The 21,762-nt window shown below is 46.9% G+C and overlaps 1 protein-coding gene across 1 annotated transcript in view; it reads right to left on the bottom strand.

Annotated features, from left to right (window-relative positions):
• LOC136586785 (macrophage mannose receptor 1-like) overlaps positions 1-21,762 on the bottom strand; it is a 359,197-nt gene that overhangs the window by 113,116 nt on the left and 224,319 nt on the right. The window contains exons 23-24 of the mRNA XM_066585009.1: positions 19,629-19,734; positions 5,820-6,055 (exon numbers count right to left, since the gene is read on the bottom strand). Of these exons, the coding sequence (XP_066441106.1) occupies positions 5,820-6,055; positions 19,629-19,734 (342 nt within the window). The remainder of the gene's footprint in view (positions 1-5,819; positions 6,056-19,628; positions 19,735-21,762) is intronic.

The following is a 21,762-nucleotide window of genomic DNA, read 5'->3' as shown; positions in this document are numbered from 1 at the left end:
GCCTCACGACCGACGAACAGTGGTGTGCAACCTTTGTCGCGCCAAGATCAGCTGGGGAGGCACCACCGCCAGCATGCACAGGCATATGATGGCCAAGCACCCCACAAGGTGGGACGAAGGCCGTTCACCGCCTCCGGTTTGCCCCACTGCCTCTCCCCCTGTGCCCCAACCTGCCACTGACATCCAACCCCCCTCTCAGGGCACAGGCACTACCGTCTCCTGGCCTGCACCCACACCCTCACCTCCGCTGTCCTCGGCCCCATCCAGCAATGTCTCTCAGCGCAGCGTCCAGACGTCGCTAGCGCCACTGTTTGAGCGCGAGCGCAAGTACGCCGCCACGCACCCGCACGCTGAAGCGTTAAACGTGCACATTGCCAAATTGATCAGCCTGGAGATGCTGCCTTATAGGCTTGTGGAAACGGAGGCTTTCAAAAGCATGATGGCGGCGGCGGCCCCGCGCTACTCAGTTCCCAGTCGCCACTACTTTTCCCGATGTGCCGTCCCAGGCCTGCACGACCATGTCTCCCGCAACATTGTACGCGACCTCACCAACGCAGTTACTGCCAAGGTCCACTTAACTACAGACACGTGGACAAGCACAGGCGGGCAGGGCCACTATATCTCCCTGACGGCACATTGGGTGAATTTAGTGGAGGCTGGGACAGAGTCAGAGCCTGGGACCTCTCACGTCCTACACACCCCCTGAATTGCGTGCCCCAGCTCGGTGGTGCTATCTGCGGCGGTGTATGCTTCCTCCACTAAACCACCCTCCTGCTCCTCCTCCTACGCAACCTCTGTCTCGCAATCAAGATGTGTCAGCAGCAGCACGTCGCCAGCAGTCGGTGTCGCGCGGCATGGCAGCTCAGCTGTGGGCAAGTGTCAGCAGGCCGTGCTGAAGCTACTCAGCTTAGAAGATAAGAGGCACACAGCCCACGAACTGCTGCAGGGTCTGACAGAGCAGACCGACCGTTGGCTTGCGCCGCTGAGCCTCCAACCGGGCATGGTCGTGTGTGACAACGGCTGTAACCTGGTGGCGGCTCTGCAGCTCGGCAGCCTCACGCACATGCCATGCCTGGCCCATGTCTTTAATTTGGTAGTTCAGTGCTTTCTGAAAAGCTACCCACACTTGTCATACCTGCTCGGAAAGGTGCGCCGGGTCAGCGCACATTTCCGCAACTCGAAGACGGACGCTGCCACCCTGCGCACCCTGCAACATCGGTTTCATCTGCCAGTGCACCGATTGCTGTGCGACGTGCCCACACAGTGGAACTCTACGCTCCACATGTTGGCCAGGCTCTATGAGCAGCGTAGAGCTATAGTGGAATACCAACTCCAACATGGGCGGCGTAGTGGGAGTCAGCCTCCTCAATTATTTACAGAAGAGTGGGCCTGGTTGGCAGCCATCTGCCAGGTCCTTGGAAATTTTGAGGAGTCTACCCAGATGCTGAGCGGGGATGCTGCAATCATTAGCGTCACCATTCCTCTGCTATGCCTCTTGAGAAGTTCCCTGCAAAGCATAAAGGCAGACGCTTTGGAATCGGAAACGGAGGCGGGGGAAGACAGTATGTCACTGGATAGTCAGAGCACCCTCTTGTCTATATCTCAGCGCGTTGAGGAGGAGGGGGAGGAGCATGAGGAGGAGGGGGAAGAGACAGCTTGGCCCACTGCTGAGGGGACAGATGCTGCTTGCCTGTCATCCTTTCAGCGTGTATGGCCAGAGGAGGAGGAGGAGGAGGAGGAGGAGGAGGGGGAGGAGCATGAGGAGGAGGGGGAAGAGACAGCTTGGCCCACTGCTGAGGGTACAGATGCAGCTTGCCTGTCATCCTTTCAGCGTGTATGGCCAGAGGAGGAGGAGGAGGAGGAGGATCCTGAAAGTGATCTTCCGAGTGAGGACAGCCATGTGTTGCGTACAGGTACCCTGGCACACATGGCTGACTTCATGTTAGGATGCCTTTCTCGTGACTCTCGCGTTACACGCATTCTGGCCACTACGGATTACTGGGTGTACACACTGCTCGACCCACGGTATAAAGAGAGCCTTTCCACTCTCATTCCCGAAGAGGAAAGGGGTTCGAGAATGATGCTATACCACAGGGCGCTGGTGGACTAACTGATGGTAAACTTCCCATCCGACAGCGCTAGTGGCCGAAGGCGCATTTCCGCGGCCCAGGTAGCAGGGGAGGCGCAGAGATCAGGCAGCATGTACAGCGCAGGCAGGGGAACATTATCCAAGGCCTTTGACAGCTTTATGGCTCCCCAGCAAGACTGTGTCACCGGTCCCCAGTCAAGGCTGAGTTGGCGGGAGCACTGTAAAAGGATGGTGAGGGAGTATGTAGCCGATCGCACGACCGTCCTCTGTGACGCCTCTGCCCCCTACAACTACTGGGTGTGGAAGCTGGACACGTGGCCTGAACTCGCGCTGTATGCCCTGGAGGTGCTTGCTTGTCCTGCAGCTAGCGTCTTGTCAGAGAGGGTGTTTAGTGTGGCTGGGGGAATCATCACGGATAAGCGTACCCACTTGTCAACCGACAGTGCCGACAGGCTTACACTCATCAAGATGAACAAAGCCTGGATTTCCCAAGACTTCTCTTCTCCACCAGTGGACAGCAGCAGTACCTAAACAATACGTAGGCTGCACCCGCGGATGGAAGCATCGTTCTCTCTCACCATCAAAAACGGGGACATTTTTGCTTCATCAATCTGTGTATAATATCCCTCCTCCTCCACCTGCTCCTCCTCCTGAAACCTCACGTAATCACGTCGAACGGGCAATTTTTCTTAGGCCCACAAGGCTCAGTCATATAATTTTTCGAAACAATGTTTATACGTTTCAATGCTCATTAAAGTGTTGAAACTTTCACCACAACCAATTTTTATTTTAACTGGGCTGTCTCCAGGCCTAGTTACCAATTAAGCCACATTAACCAAAGCGATTAATGGGTTTCACCTGCCCTCTTGGTTGGGCATGGGCAATTTTTCTGAGGTACATTAGTACTGTGGGTACACCAATTTTTGGGGGCCCTCGCCTACAGTGTAATCAAATTAATTTTTAGCCCACCTGCATTACAGCTGACGTTACATCAGCTGTGTTGGGCACTGCAATGGGATATATTTATGTACCGCCGGTGGGTTCCAGGGAGCCACCCATGCTGTGGGTCCACACGGAGTTGTAACTACATCTGTCCACTTCTAAAGAACCCCAGTCTGACTGGGGCATGCAGTGTGGGCCGAAGCCCACCTGCATTAAGCACGACATTACCTTAGCTGTGATGGGCAATGCAATGGGATGTATTTATGTACCGCCGGTGGCTTCCTGGCACCCACCGATGCTGTGGGTCCACACTGAGTTGAACCTACATCTGTCCACTTCTAAAGAACCCCAGCCTGACTGGGGCATGCAGTGTGGGCCGAAGCCCACCAGCATTAAGCACGACATTACCTCAGCTGTGATGGGCAATGCAATGGGATATATTTATGTACCACCGGTGGCTTCCTGGCACCCACCCATGCTGTGGGTGCACACGGAATTCCCATTGCGGAGTTGTACCTGACGGTGACTATTTATAAAAAACCGCGGTCTGACTGGGGCATGCAGACACCTTGACAGAATGAATAATGTGTGGCACATAGGTTCCCCATTGCTATGCCCACGTGTGCAGCTCCAGATGGAGGTGGCACAGGATTGGATTTATCATTTCTTCTGTACAGCATTGTGGACTATCGCCCCGCCACTTTTATGGGGGGGGGGGGGGGGGGGGGTCACTGCCTAGCCATGCCAACCCTCTGCAGTGTGTGCCTGCTTTTCCTCTGGCAGACACACTTATAAGTAGACATGAGGGTGGTGTGGCATGCGGGCAGCTGAAGGCTGCGTAGGGACACTTTGGTGTGCGCTGTGGACACTGCGTCGTGCGGGGGGGGGGGGGTTGGGCAGCATGTAACCCAGGAGAAGTGGCAGCGGAGTGTCATGCAGGCAGCGATTGTGCTTTGTTGGAGGTAGTGTGGTGCTTAGCTAAGGTATGTCATGCTAATGAGGGCTCTTCAGAAGTAAAAGTTGTTGGGAGGGGGGGGGGGCACTCTTGCCGGTATTGTGGCTTAATAGTAGGACCTGGGAACTTGAGATGCAGCCCAACATGTAGCCCCTCGCCTGCCCTATCTGTTCCTGTGTCGTTCCCATCACTTTCTTGAATTGCCCAGATTTTCACAAATGAAAACCTTAGCGAGCATCGGCGAAATACAAAAATGCTTGGGTCGCCCATTGACTTCAATGGGGTTCGTTATTCGAAACGAACCCTCGAGCATCACGAAACGTTCGTCCCGAGTAACGAGCACCCGAGCATTTTGGTGCTCGCTCATCTCTAATTTTATACTAAATAATCCCTTTTCTATGCAATTTTTGCCGACTTATTAAATTACCAAATATTTTTATTATATTTTTTATTATAGTGGCTCTCCAGTTTCAGGCCAACATTCAAAACTCTATTCCAAGATAGGAGCATGGAGGGAGTATATCACCTGCACTTGATCTTCTCCTTTGTTCCTCTGTTGCACCAATTCCAGTCTTGTTTTCAGGTGGTCAAGATAGCCGCCACAGTCTTTAGACTACCTAATAATCCATAGTGCATTGGAAAGCTACCAATGCACTATTCCTGCTCTGTGATTGGTCAGTGCTGCTCACGTAATCAGTTCTGGCCAATTACAGAGCATAGCACAGTCTAGGTAGAAAATGTTGGTGACCATCTTGGCTTTCTGAAAAGAGGACCAGAACAACGCAATGGAGTGTTGCAGAAGAAGATCAAGTGCATGTAATATACCATCTTCACCGACTGATCCCACGATAGAATTTTGTCCCAAAAATAATGGGTCACTTTAAGGGGTATTTTACAACATTACTTTAAACTTATATTGTATGACCATAGTCCTCTATGCCAATACATTAATCATAACAAAGGCTTCTGTTAGGACATTAACACCCTATCTATAACATCCATAGGTCCTAATTAGGATGCATCCTTCAAGCAGGTGGCTGCATTATTTATGAGGACACTTATGGCTGACACTTACAAGTGAGTCTATGGCTTGTAGTAGTATGGAGGCTACAATGGTGCCTGTAGCTTGCTAGAGGGTGTATGCATAGCACTTGTGGGAGCTTCTGTCGCTCGATAATTATTTTAGGCTTTTTGCCTTCTCATATGTAGGAAATTTGGGGCCATTGAAAAAGTGCTTTATGAAAAGTTATGCTACCATGGGAGGAAGTTTGAGAGCTTGTACCTACACTGAATCACTGTATTAGGCATATCTACTCTATGATGGGATGGTCCAGTTTTTGGGAGATCACATCTTTATGACATTAGGGAACAGATTCCACAAAGTGGCGAACATCCTCTTTACTCAACTCGACCTGTGTCCGCTGCAGCAACTCCATCAGTTGGTGCACATTTTGTGGATAAGTGGGAGCAGATCTCACAATCCTTTTCATATCCCAAACATTTCCAATGCAATTATATTCCAGTGAATTTGGGACCAAGACCGTGTGGAGAGTTCTTTGTTGTTTTCCTCCAACCACTCCCTAGTTATTTGATCTTGATGACAGAGAGCAGGTGCAACTGTTCAGAAATACTGGCAGCACACCTCTGGGCATCTACAATCTGCCCGCGGTCTAAGTCACTCAAGTCACCATGTTTAACCATGTCTGCCAAATGTCTTCTGATGTGCAAAGGAGAGGTCAGCACATTCTCTAGGAGCAGATCCACGTTGCCTAGCAGTTTCTATCTGTTTTTTTCTTATGAATTAAAAATTATTAATAATAAAATTCTTCTCACCTCGTTCCCGCTGTAGAGGCCGATCCAAAAAGGCTCCTTATGTTTAACTAAGTGAAGTCTTAGAAAAGATGCGGTGAAGTCGTCTAAGATGCTGACTAGCTGTGCGTTATCCGTCCGACACGCCTGACGGGCATCGTCCCAGCTCCCCTTGGTTTTATCAAACTTGTAGCTGGCATCTCCATATTTATAGTAGTTACGGGCAGGAGGAGTGGTGGGAAGAAGCGGCAGACTGGGGTCTAAAGCAAGTTAATGCAAACAAACAAGTTAGCAATAAGTCAAGAAACTCTTACATTAGAAGAGATTAGAAATTACATTATAGCGTATTTAAAAGAAATCAATATGGCAAGAGTCCATGTGGCTTGTGACCTGTTTGTTCAGCTCTTGACTCTCCAGCTGCATGGTAAACCAGTGTGCAGGATTCAGCGGGACGGTCCCTACGCTCAGCGGCACATTCCCCTTAATAGCGGTATAAGATACAAATGACTTTATTTTGTACCAGTCTTGCCTTGTAAACAACACAACTACTTTAATAGGAGATTCTGCTTTATAACATTTCAGAAATGGCGACCCCCACCTACACATTCCTTGCGTTGTTTTTTGGATATGTTGGCCTATTTTGTTTGCATCACTACAGGATACACATCCTGCATCAGAGTGTTGCTTGCCACGAAGTCTAAGAGTGAGGCAAATTGCAGGAAGAGGAGAGGTGAATATCTGTATGTCTGGTCTTGGGTCTGAATTCTGGGGATAGTCTGGTATGAGGATTGTGTTTAGGAGGAGTCTGGTGTCTCTATTAATTCAGAGCTTAGGAGGGTCTAACTTGTTTTAGGGGGTCTGGTCTGGCCTTTGTATTTAGTTATGGTCGGCACTTATTTAAAGGGTTTGGGATTTGTATTTGATTATGGGGTCTGTTGTCTGTATTTACTGTACTTAGGGGTCTTGGATCTGTATTTGTTTGTTTCAGAGTCTGTCTTAGTTTATGGCACATGTGTCAAACACAAGGCCCGCGGGCCAAATCCGGCCAACTGTCTCGTGTTATGTGGCCTGCGGCATGGGTTGGGGAAGGAAGGAGGGTTAATATTATTATTGCTGCTGCTGCTGCTACTGCTGGGGGGGGGGGGGGGGGGGGTAATATTATTGCTGCTGCCGCTGCTGGGGGGAGGGGCGTTAATATTATTGCTGCTGCTGGGGTGATTAATATTATTGCTGCTGCTTGGGTGATTAATATTATTGCTGCTGCTGCTGGGGGGGTTAATATTGCTGCTGTTGGGGGACGTTAATATTGCTGCTGTTGGGGGGGGGGTAATATTGCTGCTGTTGGGGGGATTAATATTGCTGCTATTGGGGGAGGTTAATATTGCTGCTGTTGGGGGGATTAATATTGCTGCTGTTGGGGCGGGGGTTAATATTGCTGCTGTTGGGGGGGAGGGGGTTAATATTGCTGCTGTTGGGGGTGGTGGTGGGGGTTTAATACTGATGGGGATAATATTGCTGTGGGGTTATTACTACTGTGGGGGTCGCTCTTACTACTGGGGCTACTGTCGGGGTCAATATTTTTACTGGGGCCACTATGAGATTTACTATTACTACTACGACCACTATAGGGACACTAGTACTACTGCGACCACTATAGGGATCACTATTAGGGCTCGTTCACATGGGTGTAATTATATTTCGGTCGCACAAATATGTTACGTATTTGCGCAATCGAAATTCGCTTATGCCTGCATATTTGGGCACGCAAAAAAGAACGCAGATGGGCCCACTGAGATGGTGCGCAAATATGCAGTGAATACATAGGTTTCCTGCGCATTCACCATGTATTTGCACGGCCCATTCACTTCAATGGCCTACTGGGGTGCGTCGTACGCAACAAAATAGGTCATGCTGTGTGAAAATATACATCATGTGAATGAACTCATTGACATCAATAACTTCTATTCACTGCATATTATGCACGCAAATACGCTTGTGTGAACGAGCCCTTACTAGACTGTCTTACAATCGGCCCTTTGAAGGTCACCATAAGCCTGATGTGGCCCTCGGTGAAACTGAGTTTGACACCCCTGGTTTATGAGGTCTGTACTCATTATGCGGTCATATGCACTATCTTGAATTCAAATGTCCTAGGTGAGATCCTATACAAGAGTGTGGAGTGTGAGAATTTATAAGTTCCCATTTCAGAATCTACTGTCTCAAAAGTTAGCAAACAAGGTTATGACTTGGATAATGAGGGCTCGGAATTAGGCCCAATGCCCACTTGTGCGCACGGATTCCACTGCTGAATCCCACAGCGGTATCTAACCGTGCCCGGAGACATAGGGAGAAAAACCATTCCCTAGCTCTTCGGCTCCAGCACGGATCTCCTCTGTGCCGGCCAGATCTTCTTTCTTCAGCGGATGCGTCTGGACATGCCGGCGACATGCCGGACGCATGTGCACTGCTATTTTTTCTTTTTCTGATCTCCTGCTTTCACGCGGATCCGCAGTATGTCCACAGTGACAGGTGTGCCGCGGATAGGACGGCTTCTATTAATCTCAATGGAAGCCATCCTGCGTGATCCACAGAAAAATGGAGCATGCTGTGATTTCTACCCACATGTGTGATTCGCACGCCGGGAAAGAAAATAACATCCACATGCTTTCAATAGCCATGTAGATGCTAATGCTTCCCTATTGGCGGCTAGAGCTGCGGATCTCCTGCGCAGGAGACACGCGCAGATTTTATAAATAAAATCTGCCTGTGGACATTGGGCCTTATATGTAAGAGGAATTTGCTGAGGCGTGCGCTTCTAACTTCCATGTGTGCAGCTGCTGAACTCCAGCTAGTCATTATTGTGCCAGCCAAAAGGCTGCTTAGCCCAATTTCCCCCCATTCTGTATGCGCCTTTCTTCATTTTTCTTGCCCAGACTTTGCATTTCTCCTTGTTAAATACGATTCTGTTAGGGGCGGAGCCTGACCGAGGAGCAACATGGCCGCTTGAGACCGTAGCTCCCGCAGCACAGCACTCAGGAAGGTCTCCTAGCTTCACCCACGGCAGCGGAGATGAGGAGAATAGCGAAGGACAGAGGGGGAGAGCAACCCTGCACGCCGAAAGCCTCCAAAAACCAGACGGACATGCAGCGCTTTCTCAAAGAACGGAGTTCCCGCTCCCCGCACCTGCACTCCAAGATGGCGCCGGCTCAGGGAGCTGCATCTAACTTCAGTAAGGAGGGGGAGTCCTCATCGGATGAGGAGGACACTGAAAATGTGTCAAAGGGCTTCATGAAGGAGCTAATTAGGAGTGCCCTGAGCCCCCTTATAGCAGACCTTGCAGAAATAAAGGAGGACTTTAAACATATGGGCCGTAGAATAGAGGACCTAGAAACCACCTCTGCCTCAGTCACCTCCCATGCCCTAGCTGTTGCCAGCATACTGAAAGAACAACATGAGTACCTGAATCGTGCACTAATCCTCCAGGAAGATCTGGAAAACCGAAATCGCAGATGTAATCTGCGTTTTAAGGGCCTCCCGGAATCCTGAGCGGGAGAGTACCTCCGCAAGGTCACTGCGGAAATCTTTGTGCAGCTCCTGGGGGCAGATAGAGCAGCCTTGATAACCGTCGAACGGGTCCACAGAGCCCTTAGACCCCTACCACCACCATCTGACCCGCTGCGAGATGTTATCTGCAAATTGTTATCCTTTCAGGACACTTTTGCTATACTTAAAGCTGCCAGACTCTGCAAAGAACTTAAGTACGGGGATTCCCCCGTTCAGATCTTTCAAGATCTCTCGCCAGCTACTCTTGCGAAACGACGCACTCTCCGCCCTCTTTTAGAGGCATTAAGGGCAAGAGATATACGCTACGCCTGGCTATTCCCTTTCGGTATCAGCATCTTCTATAAGAATCGCCGACTCATGATCCGTTCTCCGGAGGATCTACGCGGATGCTGGGAACATCTGGAGATGGACCCTATTGAACTCCCATGTTGGCTACCCCTCCCGGAGTTCCCTAGGCTCCCGAAGCTCTCTCCTCCTGAAGCCTGGCAGACGGCGGGCAGTCTGAAATCCCCCAAAGGGAAAAAGAAAAAGGCCAAGGACCCTGGCGCCAACTCTGACACCTGAACACGAGAAGGTTCCCTTCCTCGCAAGGGATAAGAAATGTTCCCACCATAAAGGGTTACCTTCTTGACAGATTCCCCAAGCGACTCACTTACCACCATAGAGTCTCAGAGGGACACGGTTCCTCTTGTTCTCTTGTTCTGCTGTTCTACTGTTCTATTGCTCAGATGTGTGATAGTTAACTGAAATATAATTTTGCTTATTCTCCTATATCCTCTACCGAGAGGATCTCCTCTCTCTCCGTAATTGCCGTAACTGCTATAATTGTTTTGTCCTCTTACGGGACCTTGTTGGGCATCTGTCTGGCTAGGCTGACATAGTTCTCTGTCCTCTTGTTGAGAGCACAGACGACTCGCTCCCACCCAGAACCGAGCCCATCCTTTTGGACTCGGAGACGCTAGTTCTACCTGTTGCACTATTGTAACTGTATTTGTTTACGTATTGTCTTAACTTTTCCTTGGTTGTCAATTCCCGAACCTACCCCCTCTTTCCTCCCCCTACCTTAACCTACCCAAACCTCTTTCAACTCATTTGGATCCTCCAGTGTGAGTAAGGAAAATCTAACTTTGCGAGATTGGCTTAACTGTGACATTTAACCTCTGCCCCTTTCTTTTCCGGCAAAGAGAAGAAACATTCATCACCTAGTGGTCGAGACATGGATGACCTTGTACGGAACACGACGCTTAATGTTAACGCCTTGAACACTCCCCAAAAGAGGCACCATATAGCAGTCTTACTGAAAAGGTATCACTCCGACGTGGTCTTTCTGCAGGAGACCCACTTCAAGGGCGACAGATGCTTGGCTCTACCAGGTAAGCAGTATCCACTCGCATTCCACAACTCACATCCTTCATCTGCCTCAAAAGGGGTCTCCATCTTGCATCATAAGTCTCTTAATTTTACATGTGAGGCAAAACATTTGGACGAGGAGGGCAGGGTTCTTTTCCTAAGGGGTTTTCTAAATAACAATAAGATAACTCTAGCAAACCTATACACCCCAAATACTGACCAGGTGACCTGGCTAGTTAAGCAACTGGAAGCACTCAGACATTTCGCTGACGGCCAGATCATCTTAGGAGGGGATTTTAATCTCACCCTGTGCCCCCTAACAGATTCTTCTACAGGAAAATCGCACCTATCACAAAGGAAATTAGCTAAACTTATTCGGACCCTCTCTGGGTTAGAGCTGGTGGATAGCTGGAGATGCTTAAACCCGACCTCCAGGGATTATACTTTCCTTTCCCAGGTCCACTCCTCCTTCCAACGCCTTGACTACGTTTTTGTGTTGGCACCTCTCCTCTTGAGAGCAGAGAGGGCCTCAATAGATTTCATAGCGGTCACTGACCACGCCCCAGTTCATTTAGATCTTCACCTTCTAGATCCCTCCCCCCGGGAGTGGCGGTGGAGACTCAATCCCTCCCTTCTCGACCAGGAGGAGGAGAGAACCCGACTAAATGACTCACTGGAGGAATTTTTCCAACTAAATAAATCAGAAGACCTATCAACCCCGATTATTTGGGGAGGCCCATAAGGCCTACATGAGAGGGCTCTTGATCGCAACCGGTGCTAGAGTAAAGAAAAAACAACGAATGGAAATTGACGAGAAACTAGCTCAAATTTCCAAGCTCGAACGCTCCTCAAAACACACCTTAAGTAAATCATCTTCTGAGGAATTAATATCCTGCAGAAGAGAACTTAATCTTATTCTTGAGTCCAAATATTATAAAAAATACCTATACCTTAAGCATGTTAACTATGCTCAGGGAGACAAAGGGAGCAAATACACATCTGCACTGATTAAGAAGGCCTGATAAAATCCATCAAGACATCAGAGGGAAAAAAGGTCCTCTCCACACCCGAAATTGCTAGGGAATTTCAAGGTTTCTATTCCAGCCTATACAACCTTCGAGACCCCCTCTCTCCAGAGTCTACCCTGGACTTTAGGACACAGATCGACTCCTTCCTTAAAGATCAAAACCTGCCTAAAATAAATGAGGAGTCAGTAGATCTCCTGTCCCCTATTACTACCCAAGAAGTAGAAGAGCTCATAAACTCTGCCCCATCAGGCAAAAGCCCCGGCCCTGATGGACTGCCTCTCACTTACTACAAGACTTTCAAGTCTACCCTCTTACCCAAATTAACTGAACTCTTTAACTCATTAATGAACGGTGCTCCCCTACCAAGACAGGCGCAGGAAGCTCACATCACCCTAGTATACAAGGAAAACAAAGATCCTGAGTCCTGCGGGAGATATCGCCCTATCTCCCTTATTAATTTTGATGTAAAGCTCTGGGCCAAAATTCTAACCAAGCGTCTTGAAAAATACATCACAAAATTAATTAATCTCGAACAATCTGGCTTTGTTAAGGGCAGGGAGGGCAGAGAGAACTGCCTTAGGCTGCTCCATGCTGCTAAATACGCCCAAGTCCATAATATCCCGCTTGCCTTCATAGGCACAGATGCCGAAAAGGCGTTTAATCGGGTCAATTGGACTTACATGGAGCATGTTCTAACGCATTACAACATTCCCCCAAAATTTATTTCAGCAATATTTTCCTTATACGCGACGCCATATGCACGACTTAAAATTAATGACTCTTTATCTCCCCCGTTTAATATAAGTAACGGCACGAGGCAGGGCTGCCCCCTTTCTCCTACTTTATTTATTCTTGCCCTGGAACCCTTTTTACAGAAAGTCAGGTTGGATCCCTTGATACAAGGCCTTGGAGTAGGAGGAGAAACACTTTCGTCCACAGCTTATGCAGACGATATCATTTTTCTCATTACAAACCCGGAGGCTGGCCTCCCTTGCCTGATCACTTTGCTGGAGAACTTTGGAAGCCTCTCCAACTTTAAAATTAATATTGCCAAATCAATAGCCCTAAATATATCCATCCCACCTAGCCGCTTCAAGGTCATTAGAAACAAATCCCCCTTTACTTGGTCGGACTCAGCAATCGAATTTTTGGGCATAAAGTTAACAAAAAAGACTGAGGATTTATATCCAACAAACTTTCTTCCGCTTTTACCCAAAGTCAAGAAACTTTTACGCTCCTATGACCAGCCCTTTATCTCGTGGCTGGGAAGAAAAAATATACTAAAATCATATGTCATTCCCATTATCCTCTACAAAATCAGGCTTCTACCGATTTTTATCCCCTCTAACTTTTTCAAGACCCTGCGCACAATTTTCTCCAGGTACCTCTGGAGAGGTAAGAGACCCAGGATAGCGCATTGTATGTTGTTCAAGCGGCGATCGGAGGGAGGAGTGGACCTGCCATGCCCAAGGGAGTTGTATTTGGCTACCCAGCTAAACCATTGGCTGGAATTAGCTCATCCCAGCAAAGACCCTTTGATACAGCTTTTTGCCAGGGGCGCCTATGGCCCGGCCTTTGAAGTAGATCTCTGGTTCCCGGAGGGAAGAGGCAAGGGGAAGCGGGGAGGTTATCCACTCCTGAGAGGAACTTTTGAGATCCGGTCAGCTCTAGGGAAATCTCTGGCTCCCAGCCCTTCCCCCTATACCCCTCTCTCAGCTCTATATAGATATATGGACTTATCATTAGACCCCTGCTCAGCAAGAATTTGGAGGACCCTAGACAACAAAAACTTTCAAGATGTTCAATCTTTAGCAAATCAGGCCCCCCTATCTACCTTAAAAGACATCCTCCCCGATCGCCCTGTTTCGTACCTTATATCCATTCACTTACTAAAAGTCATAAATGAATTTCTGAAAAAGCACAAAGACACTAGACCACCTACGCCATTCGAGACGGTACTAGAGGGACCCACCAATGCATCTAGAAAGGTATCCTATATTCGCAAACACTTTGTTTCCCCTCCGAGGGAGACGAAGCCTGCCTTCCTCGTCTCGTGGGAGAGAGAGCTTAAGATATCTCTGTCCCCCAGCGAAACCAAACTCCTTTTGAAGATTGCTTTTGGTCTCTCTCCCTGCGTTACTTCCCAGGAAGCGCACTATAAACTTCTGGCAAGATGGTATAGAACCCTGCAATGGCTCTCAGAACACAAATTACTCACACAGGACTGTTGCTGGAGATGCGAGATGGATACTGGCTCATACCTGCATATTTGGTGGGAATGCCCCCGCACAGCTCCCTTCTGGGGCGAGGTGGGTGGGATCCTTGGGCAGCTTCGACCAGGTTTGACGCTCTCCCCTGAGGTGGTTCTCCTGTGGAGGCAGACCCCCAACTTTCACCCCATTAAACACAAATTGATAGCCCTATTAATTGATACAGCGAAGGCCCTAATTCCACTAATGTGGAAACAAAAAGATCCCCCTTCGGTGGACCTCTGGAGAGACAGAGTAAATCTCCTCGCAAATCTAGAGGAACTCTCGAGCTGGGCTAAGGGCACACACGAAAAATTCATAGAAACATGGTACCCCTGGAGAGCAGTGGTTTGGAACAGAGCTGCCTGATCTGATTCCGGATATTCTAAGCAGAGCGGACGGAACGTTGGGCTAAGCTCACAATACTGAACCCCTTCATTCATGTCATCGACCCCCGGTCATGTTTGATGGGGCCAGAGGTTACTACTGGGTTGTTGAATCAACAGGACACCTGTAGTTGGACTCGCTTATGGGCTTATGCTCGATCTCTATGAAGAGCTCGCTCGGAGGCTCTGTTGAGCACCATTTCTCGGAGTAGAGTGGGTCTTTCACCTGCACCCCTAGCTACCCCCCCCCCTTTTTTTCCCGACCCTCCCTTACTTTCCTTCACATCCCCTCACAACCCCCCCCCCCCTCCTTGTTTTCACCCGTTTAGGAAAGTATTTCATTCTATAATAGTAATAGAGGTCATCATTTGAAGCCACTTCCATTCTCTCAGAGAATGCTGAACATAGCTCCAGGTCGCCGTAATGTGACACTTTAAGCTTAAAGTTCAATGTCGGCCGATAGTGTTTCTGGCATCTTGTAAGAAATTATTTTCGGAGGCTGTCGAGCCCGGTGTGTACGGAGCTTAGACCTCTGATTTGCTGTTTTATTTGTTGCACTATATGTTTATATGGTAAAAATTTTCAATAAACATTGATTTAAAAAAAAAAAAAAAAAAGAATACGATTCTGTTAGTCACTGACCACTGTGCAAGTTTATCTAGATCTTTTTGAATACTCTTTCTTCTCTAGTGTTAGCCATCCTTCCTGAATGTATCTACACAGTATGTATTGAATATCGATTACGAATTTTGCCGCAATTCCGCTGCAAAGTCCGCAATGAATCTTCAGTAGAAGCTATGTACGTTACATGTGAATTTCCTGCATGTTTTTGGGGCGGATTCTTTGCAGGTTTCACGCTTTCATTTGGAGAGGTGAAAATCCGCAGAATAAATTGCTTGAAAGTTTTACTGCCGGTGCCGGTCAGCTAACGCTGCGTATGGTTTCTGCAGTGTGTGGATGAGTTTTATTGAAATCTCGTTCATTTTGTTTTCTTGAACTGTAATCTGCTGCGGGTTTAAATGCAGAATTCCATATAGGAAGATCCACAGCATATCTATTACATGTAACATAGTAACATAGTTCGTAAGGCTGAATGAAGACAATGTCCATCTAGTCCAGCCTGTCTAGCCTCCTGTTTTGTTGATCCAGAGGAAGGCAAAAAACCCCAAGAGCAGAAGCCAATAGCCCTTTTGGGGAAAAAATTCCTTCCCGACTCCCTAATGGCAGTCAGACTGTTCCCTGGATCAACCCCTAATAGTTCCTACCTGCCTGTATACCAGGATTAACAAATAATCTTAGATTTATAGCTTATAATATCCTTCCTCTCCAGAAAGACATCAAGTCCCCTTTTAAACTCCTCTAAGGATTTTGCCATCACTACGTCCTCAGGCAGAGAGTTCCACAGTCTAGCTGCTCTAACAGTAAAGAATCCCTTTCTATGTTGGTGATGAAACCTGCTTTCCTCTAAACGTAGCGGATGCCCTCTTGTTACCGTTGCAGTCCTGGGTATAAACAGATCGCGGGAGAGATCCATGTGTTGTCCCCTCATGTACTTATACATGGTTATTTGGTCACCTCTTAACCTTCTTTTTTCTAGAGTAAATAGTCCCAATTTGGATAGCCTCTCTGGGTATGCCAGTCCCGTCATTCCATGTATTAGTTTAGTTGCCCTTCTTTGAACCCCCTCCAATACCGCAGCATCTTTCCTGAGCACCGGTGACCAGAACTGTACGCAGTATTCCATGTGAGGCCTGACAAGTGCCTTATATAATGGAAGGATAATGTTCTCGTCCCTCGCCCCTATACCTCTTTTAATGCATCCCAAAACTTTATTTGCCTTTTCAGCAGCTGACTGGCATTGGTTACTCCAGTTTAGTCTATAGTCCACTAGTACCCCCAGGTCTTTTTCCATCTCCCTTTTCCCTAGCAGTACCCCATCTAGTGTATATTGTGCACATCCATTCTTGCTGCCCATGTGCCTAACCTTACATTTATCAACATTGAACTTCATTTGCCATTTTTTTGCCCAAGCCCCTAGCTTATTTAGGTCCGTTTGTAGCCGCACATTGTCCTCCATTGCATTAATTATTTTGTATAATTTTGTGTCATCTGCAAATATTGAAATTTTGCTGTGCAGTCCCTCTATCAGGTCGTTGATAAATATATTGAACAGAATGGGGCCCAATACTGAACCTTGTGGCACCCCACTAGTGACTGTGGCCCAATCAGAGTATGAACCATTTATTACCACCCTCTGCTTTCTATGCTTTCTATCATTGAGCCAATTTTTAACCCAATTACACACGTTTTCACCCAATCCAAGCTGTCTCATTTTGTATATTAGCCTAGTATGTGACACGGTGTCAAACGCTTTAGAGAAGTCCAGATATACGAGATCCATAGACTCTCCCAGGTCCAGCTTAGAGCTTACTTCATCGTAGAAACTGATCAGATTTGTCTGACATGAGCCACCCTTCATGAATCCATGCTGGTGAGGAGTTATTCCCTTGTTCTCCTTGAGGTGCTCATTGATGGCGTCTCTCATAATCCCCTTGAAAATTTTTCCCATTACTGAAGTGAGACTTACCGGCCTGTAGTTGCCAGGCTCACTTTTGGTCCCCTTTTTATAAATTGGAACCACATTGGCAATGCGCCAATCCAATGGTACAACACCGGTCTTGATAGTGTCTAGAAATATTAGGTATAGCGGCCTAGCTAACTCATCACTTAGTTCCCTTAGTATCCTTGGGTGTATTCCATCTGGGCCTGGCGATTTATCGATTTTAATCTTCTTTAACATGTGCCACACTTCCTCCTGTGTTAGGTATGACATATTTTTATTTTATTTTATTTATTTTATTCCCCTGTATCTCGTGTGGCATTTTCTTTTTCGTTTGTGAATACGCTTGAAAAGAAACTATTTAATAGATTTGCCTTCTCTCCATCATCTTCAATGATTTCCCCTGCATTATTTGTTAAAGGGCCAGTGCTCTCCCTGCAAATCCTTTTGCTGTTAATATAGTTGAAAAATAGTTTTGGGTTGTTTTTGCTCTCTTTGGCGATCACTCTTTCCGCCTCCTCCTGGGCAATTTTGATCGTATCTTTGCATATTTAGTTTTTTTTCCCTGTACGATTTTAGTGCTTCTTCACTGCCTTGTTGCTTTAGTAGTTTGACCGCTTTCTTTTTTTTCGTTTATTGCCCCTCTTACCGTCTTGTCGAGCCACATTGATTTCCTTTTGGTTGAGATTCTTTTATTTTTAAAGGGAATAAACTGTTCACATGAAGTGATTAGGATCCTTTTGAACTTTTCCCATTTGTCCTCCGTACTGGTATTTTTGAGGATGTTGTCCCAATTAATGTTACCGATAGTAGTTCTAAGCTGATCAAATTTTGCTTTACTAAAGTTTAGTTTGTTTGTCGCTCCCTGATAAGGCTTCTTATTGAATGACAGCTGGAAGTTGATTATATTGTGGTCACTGTTCCCCAAGTGCCCCTCAACCTGTACCCCCTGTATTCGGTGCGGTTTGTTAGTTAGTACTAAGTCCAGAATGGCCCTCCCTCTTGTTGGTTCCTGCACAAGTTGGTTCAGGTAATTATCTTTAATTACTCTCAAGAACTTATCACCCCTGTAAGATTTGCAGGTCTCATTTTCCCATATTATATCTGGATAATTAAAGTCTCCCATGATTATTACTTCATTGCGGTTTGACACCTCTTCTATCTGCCTTAGTAGTAAGTTTTCAGTTTCTTCTGTAGCTTTTGGTGGTCTATAGAAAACCCCTATCAGGATTTTGTTATTTTTTCTTCCCTGTATTTCTACCCACAGAGATTCCACCTGTTCTTCTCCTACCCCTATGTCCTCCCGTAGTCTCGGATTTAAGTTCGATTTGACGTACAGACATACCCCTCCCCCTTTCTGGTTCCTTCGGTCTCTTCTGAAGAGATTGTACACCTGTAAATTCGCCGCCCAATCACACTTATCATCAAGCCATGTTTCCGTTATTCCAACTATATCATAACTCTCATCAGTCATTCTTGCTTCAAGCTCACCCACTTTACCAATCAGACTTTGTGCATTTGTGGTCATACAATTGATATCTTTATTTTTGTTTTTTAAATTTGTTTTGTTGCTATTCGTACTAATGGCTGATCTAACAGTTCTAACTGTACTAACCCCTTCCTCCCTGCTCGACCCCCATTCCCATTTCTTTGACCCAGGTCACTGTCTACACTGGCTTCCCCACTATTTCTCATTTTGCCCTCCCCCCAGTCCCTAGTTTAAACACTCCTCCAGCCTTCTAGCCATCTTCTCCCCCAGCACAGCTGCACCCTCCCCTTTAAGATGCAGCCCATCCCTACGGTAGAGCCTGTAGCCGACAGCAAAGTCAGCCCAGTTTTCCAGGAACCCAAATCCCTCCTTCTTACACCAACTCCGGAGCCACTTGTTTACCTCCCTAAGATCCTGCTGCCTTTCTAGTGTGGCTTTAGGTGCAGGTAGTATTTCCGAGAAAACTACCCTGGAGGTCCTTGCCCTAAGCTTGGACTCTAGGTCCCTGAAATCATTTTTGAGGGCCCTCCATTGACCTCTAATTTGTTCATTGGTGCCAACGTGCACCATGACCGCTGGATCCTCGCCAGCCCCTCCCAGTAATCTGTCAATCCGATCCGCGATGTGTCGAACTCGAGCACCAGGAAGACAACACACCGTTCGACGATCTTACCGTAACTGGCTGCGGGAAGCCTGCAGAGTTTTGCAGTACCAGAAAAGAGGATTTTCAGGAAATCTCATCCACTGACGGCAGAAACTGAAACGCTCTGCTGATTTTACATTTGCAGCGGATTTGCTTAGGATTTTCCCTGCTGGGTCCAATGGCAGTGTTAAAATACACAACAGATCCAAATTGCTCATCCACAAAAGACCCGCAAGACACATAAAAAGGGGCCACAACTGTTTTGGATGAATCAGTTTTTTTTACACCTGGTAGTGAATATTTTTTTTTTCCAACAAAGCCAAAAGTAAGTGTTTTTCTATTCTGGTCTGGGGACTGGGATCTGATAGTCCTGTTTTTAGTCTGCTCTGGGCTGGATTCTAAAAACTGCGGTAGGACATGATTACACAGGATTTGTTTTATTTACTGAGTTGACTGAATGTGGTTGTGTTGGTGCAAAATTTCAAAATTTGGGGCCCCACTTTTAACTTTGCCCAGGGTCACACTTTGTCTACAAAATGGAAATTTTTCCATGTCTGAACTTACCTTTATATTTCTGGCAGATGTATCCTTTATTAAGGCTACAATCCTCCTTAATCCAGGTACCGGTATCAAACAGACTTCCAAGTTGCAAAGCCACACAGCCAGTCCCCTTAAAAAATTAGATTCAGAAAATGTCACATTTGAGTGTATCATAGAAACTAAAACTCTGCAGAGCGGATTCTCTCTGTATGAGATAAGAAAGTAAGAGATGCCGGGCCCCGCTGCATGGAGAGCAGCGATTGGACTAAAGCACCAGTGAGATATCCAATAGCAAAGTAACACGGTACCGAATATACACACTCCAGATAATAGAAACAAAACTTTAAGAAGGAACAACACTTTAGGGTGACCGCCCACTACAGTTCTTTTTCACTGTGAAATTCACAGCGTTTTTTTTCTCCAGGGGTCTGTGGGACTTGTTAATGTTAAAATCCCATCGCGCAAGATTGCGGTTTCACAGTAAATTGCGATTTTGCGGCGATGCATTTTTAACATTAGAAAGCCCCATAGACACCTGGAAAAGAAAATGCAGCAAATTCGCAAATACTAGTGGGTAGTCACCCTTAACAGTAAAATTACCCCCAAAAACAAAGGCTACAGTCACACTAGCATTTTTTGAACTGATCCAGTTTTAGCAAAAACGCTATTCAGCAAAACAGATGTTTTTTTGACAGATGTTCAAAAGAAATCCGTAAAACAGATAAAATGCTTTCAGCTTAATGTCTTTTTTTCAAAATGTGAAATAAATCTGTTTTCTTGTGAACGAGAGGAGGAACAGAAATAAGAGGAGGAAGAGAAATAAAAGGGGGAGGCTTTTCAATGAATGTGACTCAGGGCCAGTCACACGGGCACATCGGCGCCCGTGTTACTGCAGCCAGCACACGGCCGTACCTGAAGACAGACATCTCTCTGCAGCACTGGGAGGAAAAACATGTGACCGGCTTCATTGCTGGTCATATGTTCTTTCATCAGCGCTGGAGAGAGACGGCCGTCTTCAGGTACGGACGTCTTCTAACTGTCAGTCACACGGGCGCATCGGCGCTGGTGTACGGGTGCCGATGCGCCTGTGTGACTGAGCCCTCAGTGGTTAGCACTATTGCCTTGTAGCGCTGTGGTTCTAGATTCTGACTGAGGGCAACATCTGCATGGAGTTTGTATGCTCTATGTTTATTCTTTTTCCACTTATCCTGGCAGCATGGTGGCTCAGTTGTTACCATTGCTGCCTTGCTGTGGTGGAGTTTTGAATTCAATTCTGCCCAAAGGCAATATCTGTATGTAGTTGTTATGTACTGTTGTGTTTATTCTTCTTCTCCTCTGTAGAAGTAAGAGCAAAGAACAAATGTGGTGGCTCAGTTGGTAGCACTACTGCCTTGCAGTGCTGGAGTTTCAGGTTCACATCTGACCAAATATGACATCTGTATTGTGTTTTTCAAAGTCCATGCAGATGTTGTCTTGGTGAGATTTGAACCTAGTACTACAGGGCAACAGTGCTAACCACTAAGCCACATTCATTGAGGAGGCACCACCACCTAGATTTGTAGTGTACAGAAGTTAACAAATGGAAGTTTCTCAATGGTCTATGTAGTCTTGTGCTTATGTGTATTGTCAGTGTGTTCCATGTGAGTGAATATGATGTGTATTGCACAGCTGCAGCACTGAATGGGTTACAGTCTGGGTTATGTCTGAAAAAGTATCTATTTGTCTGTCATGTGACCTTCTTTTATATATGTGGTTGCAAAGTGCATAAGTGAGGAGAGTGGAGGTTGGAGTTTGTCTTGGCTGGTTCTATTCACCTGTCCATCCGGACAGAAGCTGGCCTGCACACAAACACCTTTATTCTGTATGTAGAGGTTATGGAGGAGGCTGAGCAGATAGACTACTGGTGCCATGAACCCCCTTTTTCTTCCCTGTATGGAGAGTTAGAGGTGTGACAAGCTGCAAGAAGTTCGCACGGTGCAGTGTAGAGTACAATTCTACCACCCTGTGAGTGGGTACCGGTAGAGAGTCATCAAGGTGTTCGTGAAAAAAAAAAGTGTCCAGGACCAGAGAACCACAGATAACTTGGCCTATGTAAGTCCCTCTGTTCTCCTGCATTTTTCCCCGTCACTTCATGTGTTCTCCTGCACTATCTGTCCTG

The sequence above is a fragment of the Eleutherodactylus coqui genome, chromosome 12, assembly GCF_035609145.1.
Source record: "Eleutherodactylus coqui strain aEleCoq1 chromosome 12, aEleCoq1.hap1, whole genome shotgun sequence".
NCBI lineage: Eukaryota > Metazoa > Chordata > Amphibia > Anura > Eleutherodactylidae > Eleutherodactylus > Eleutherodactylus coqui.
This window is presented reverse-complemented; position numbering and strand designations above follow the sequence as displayed.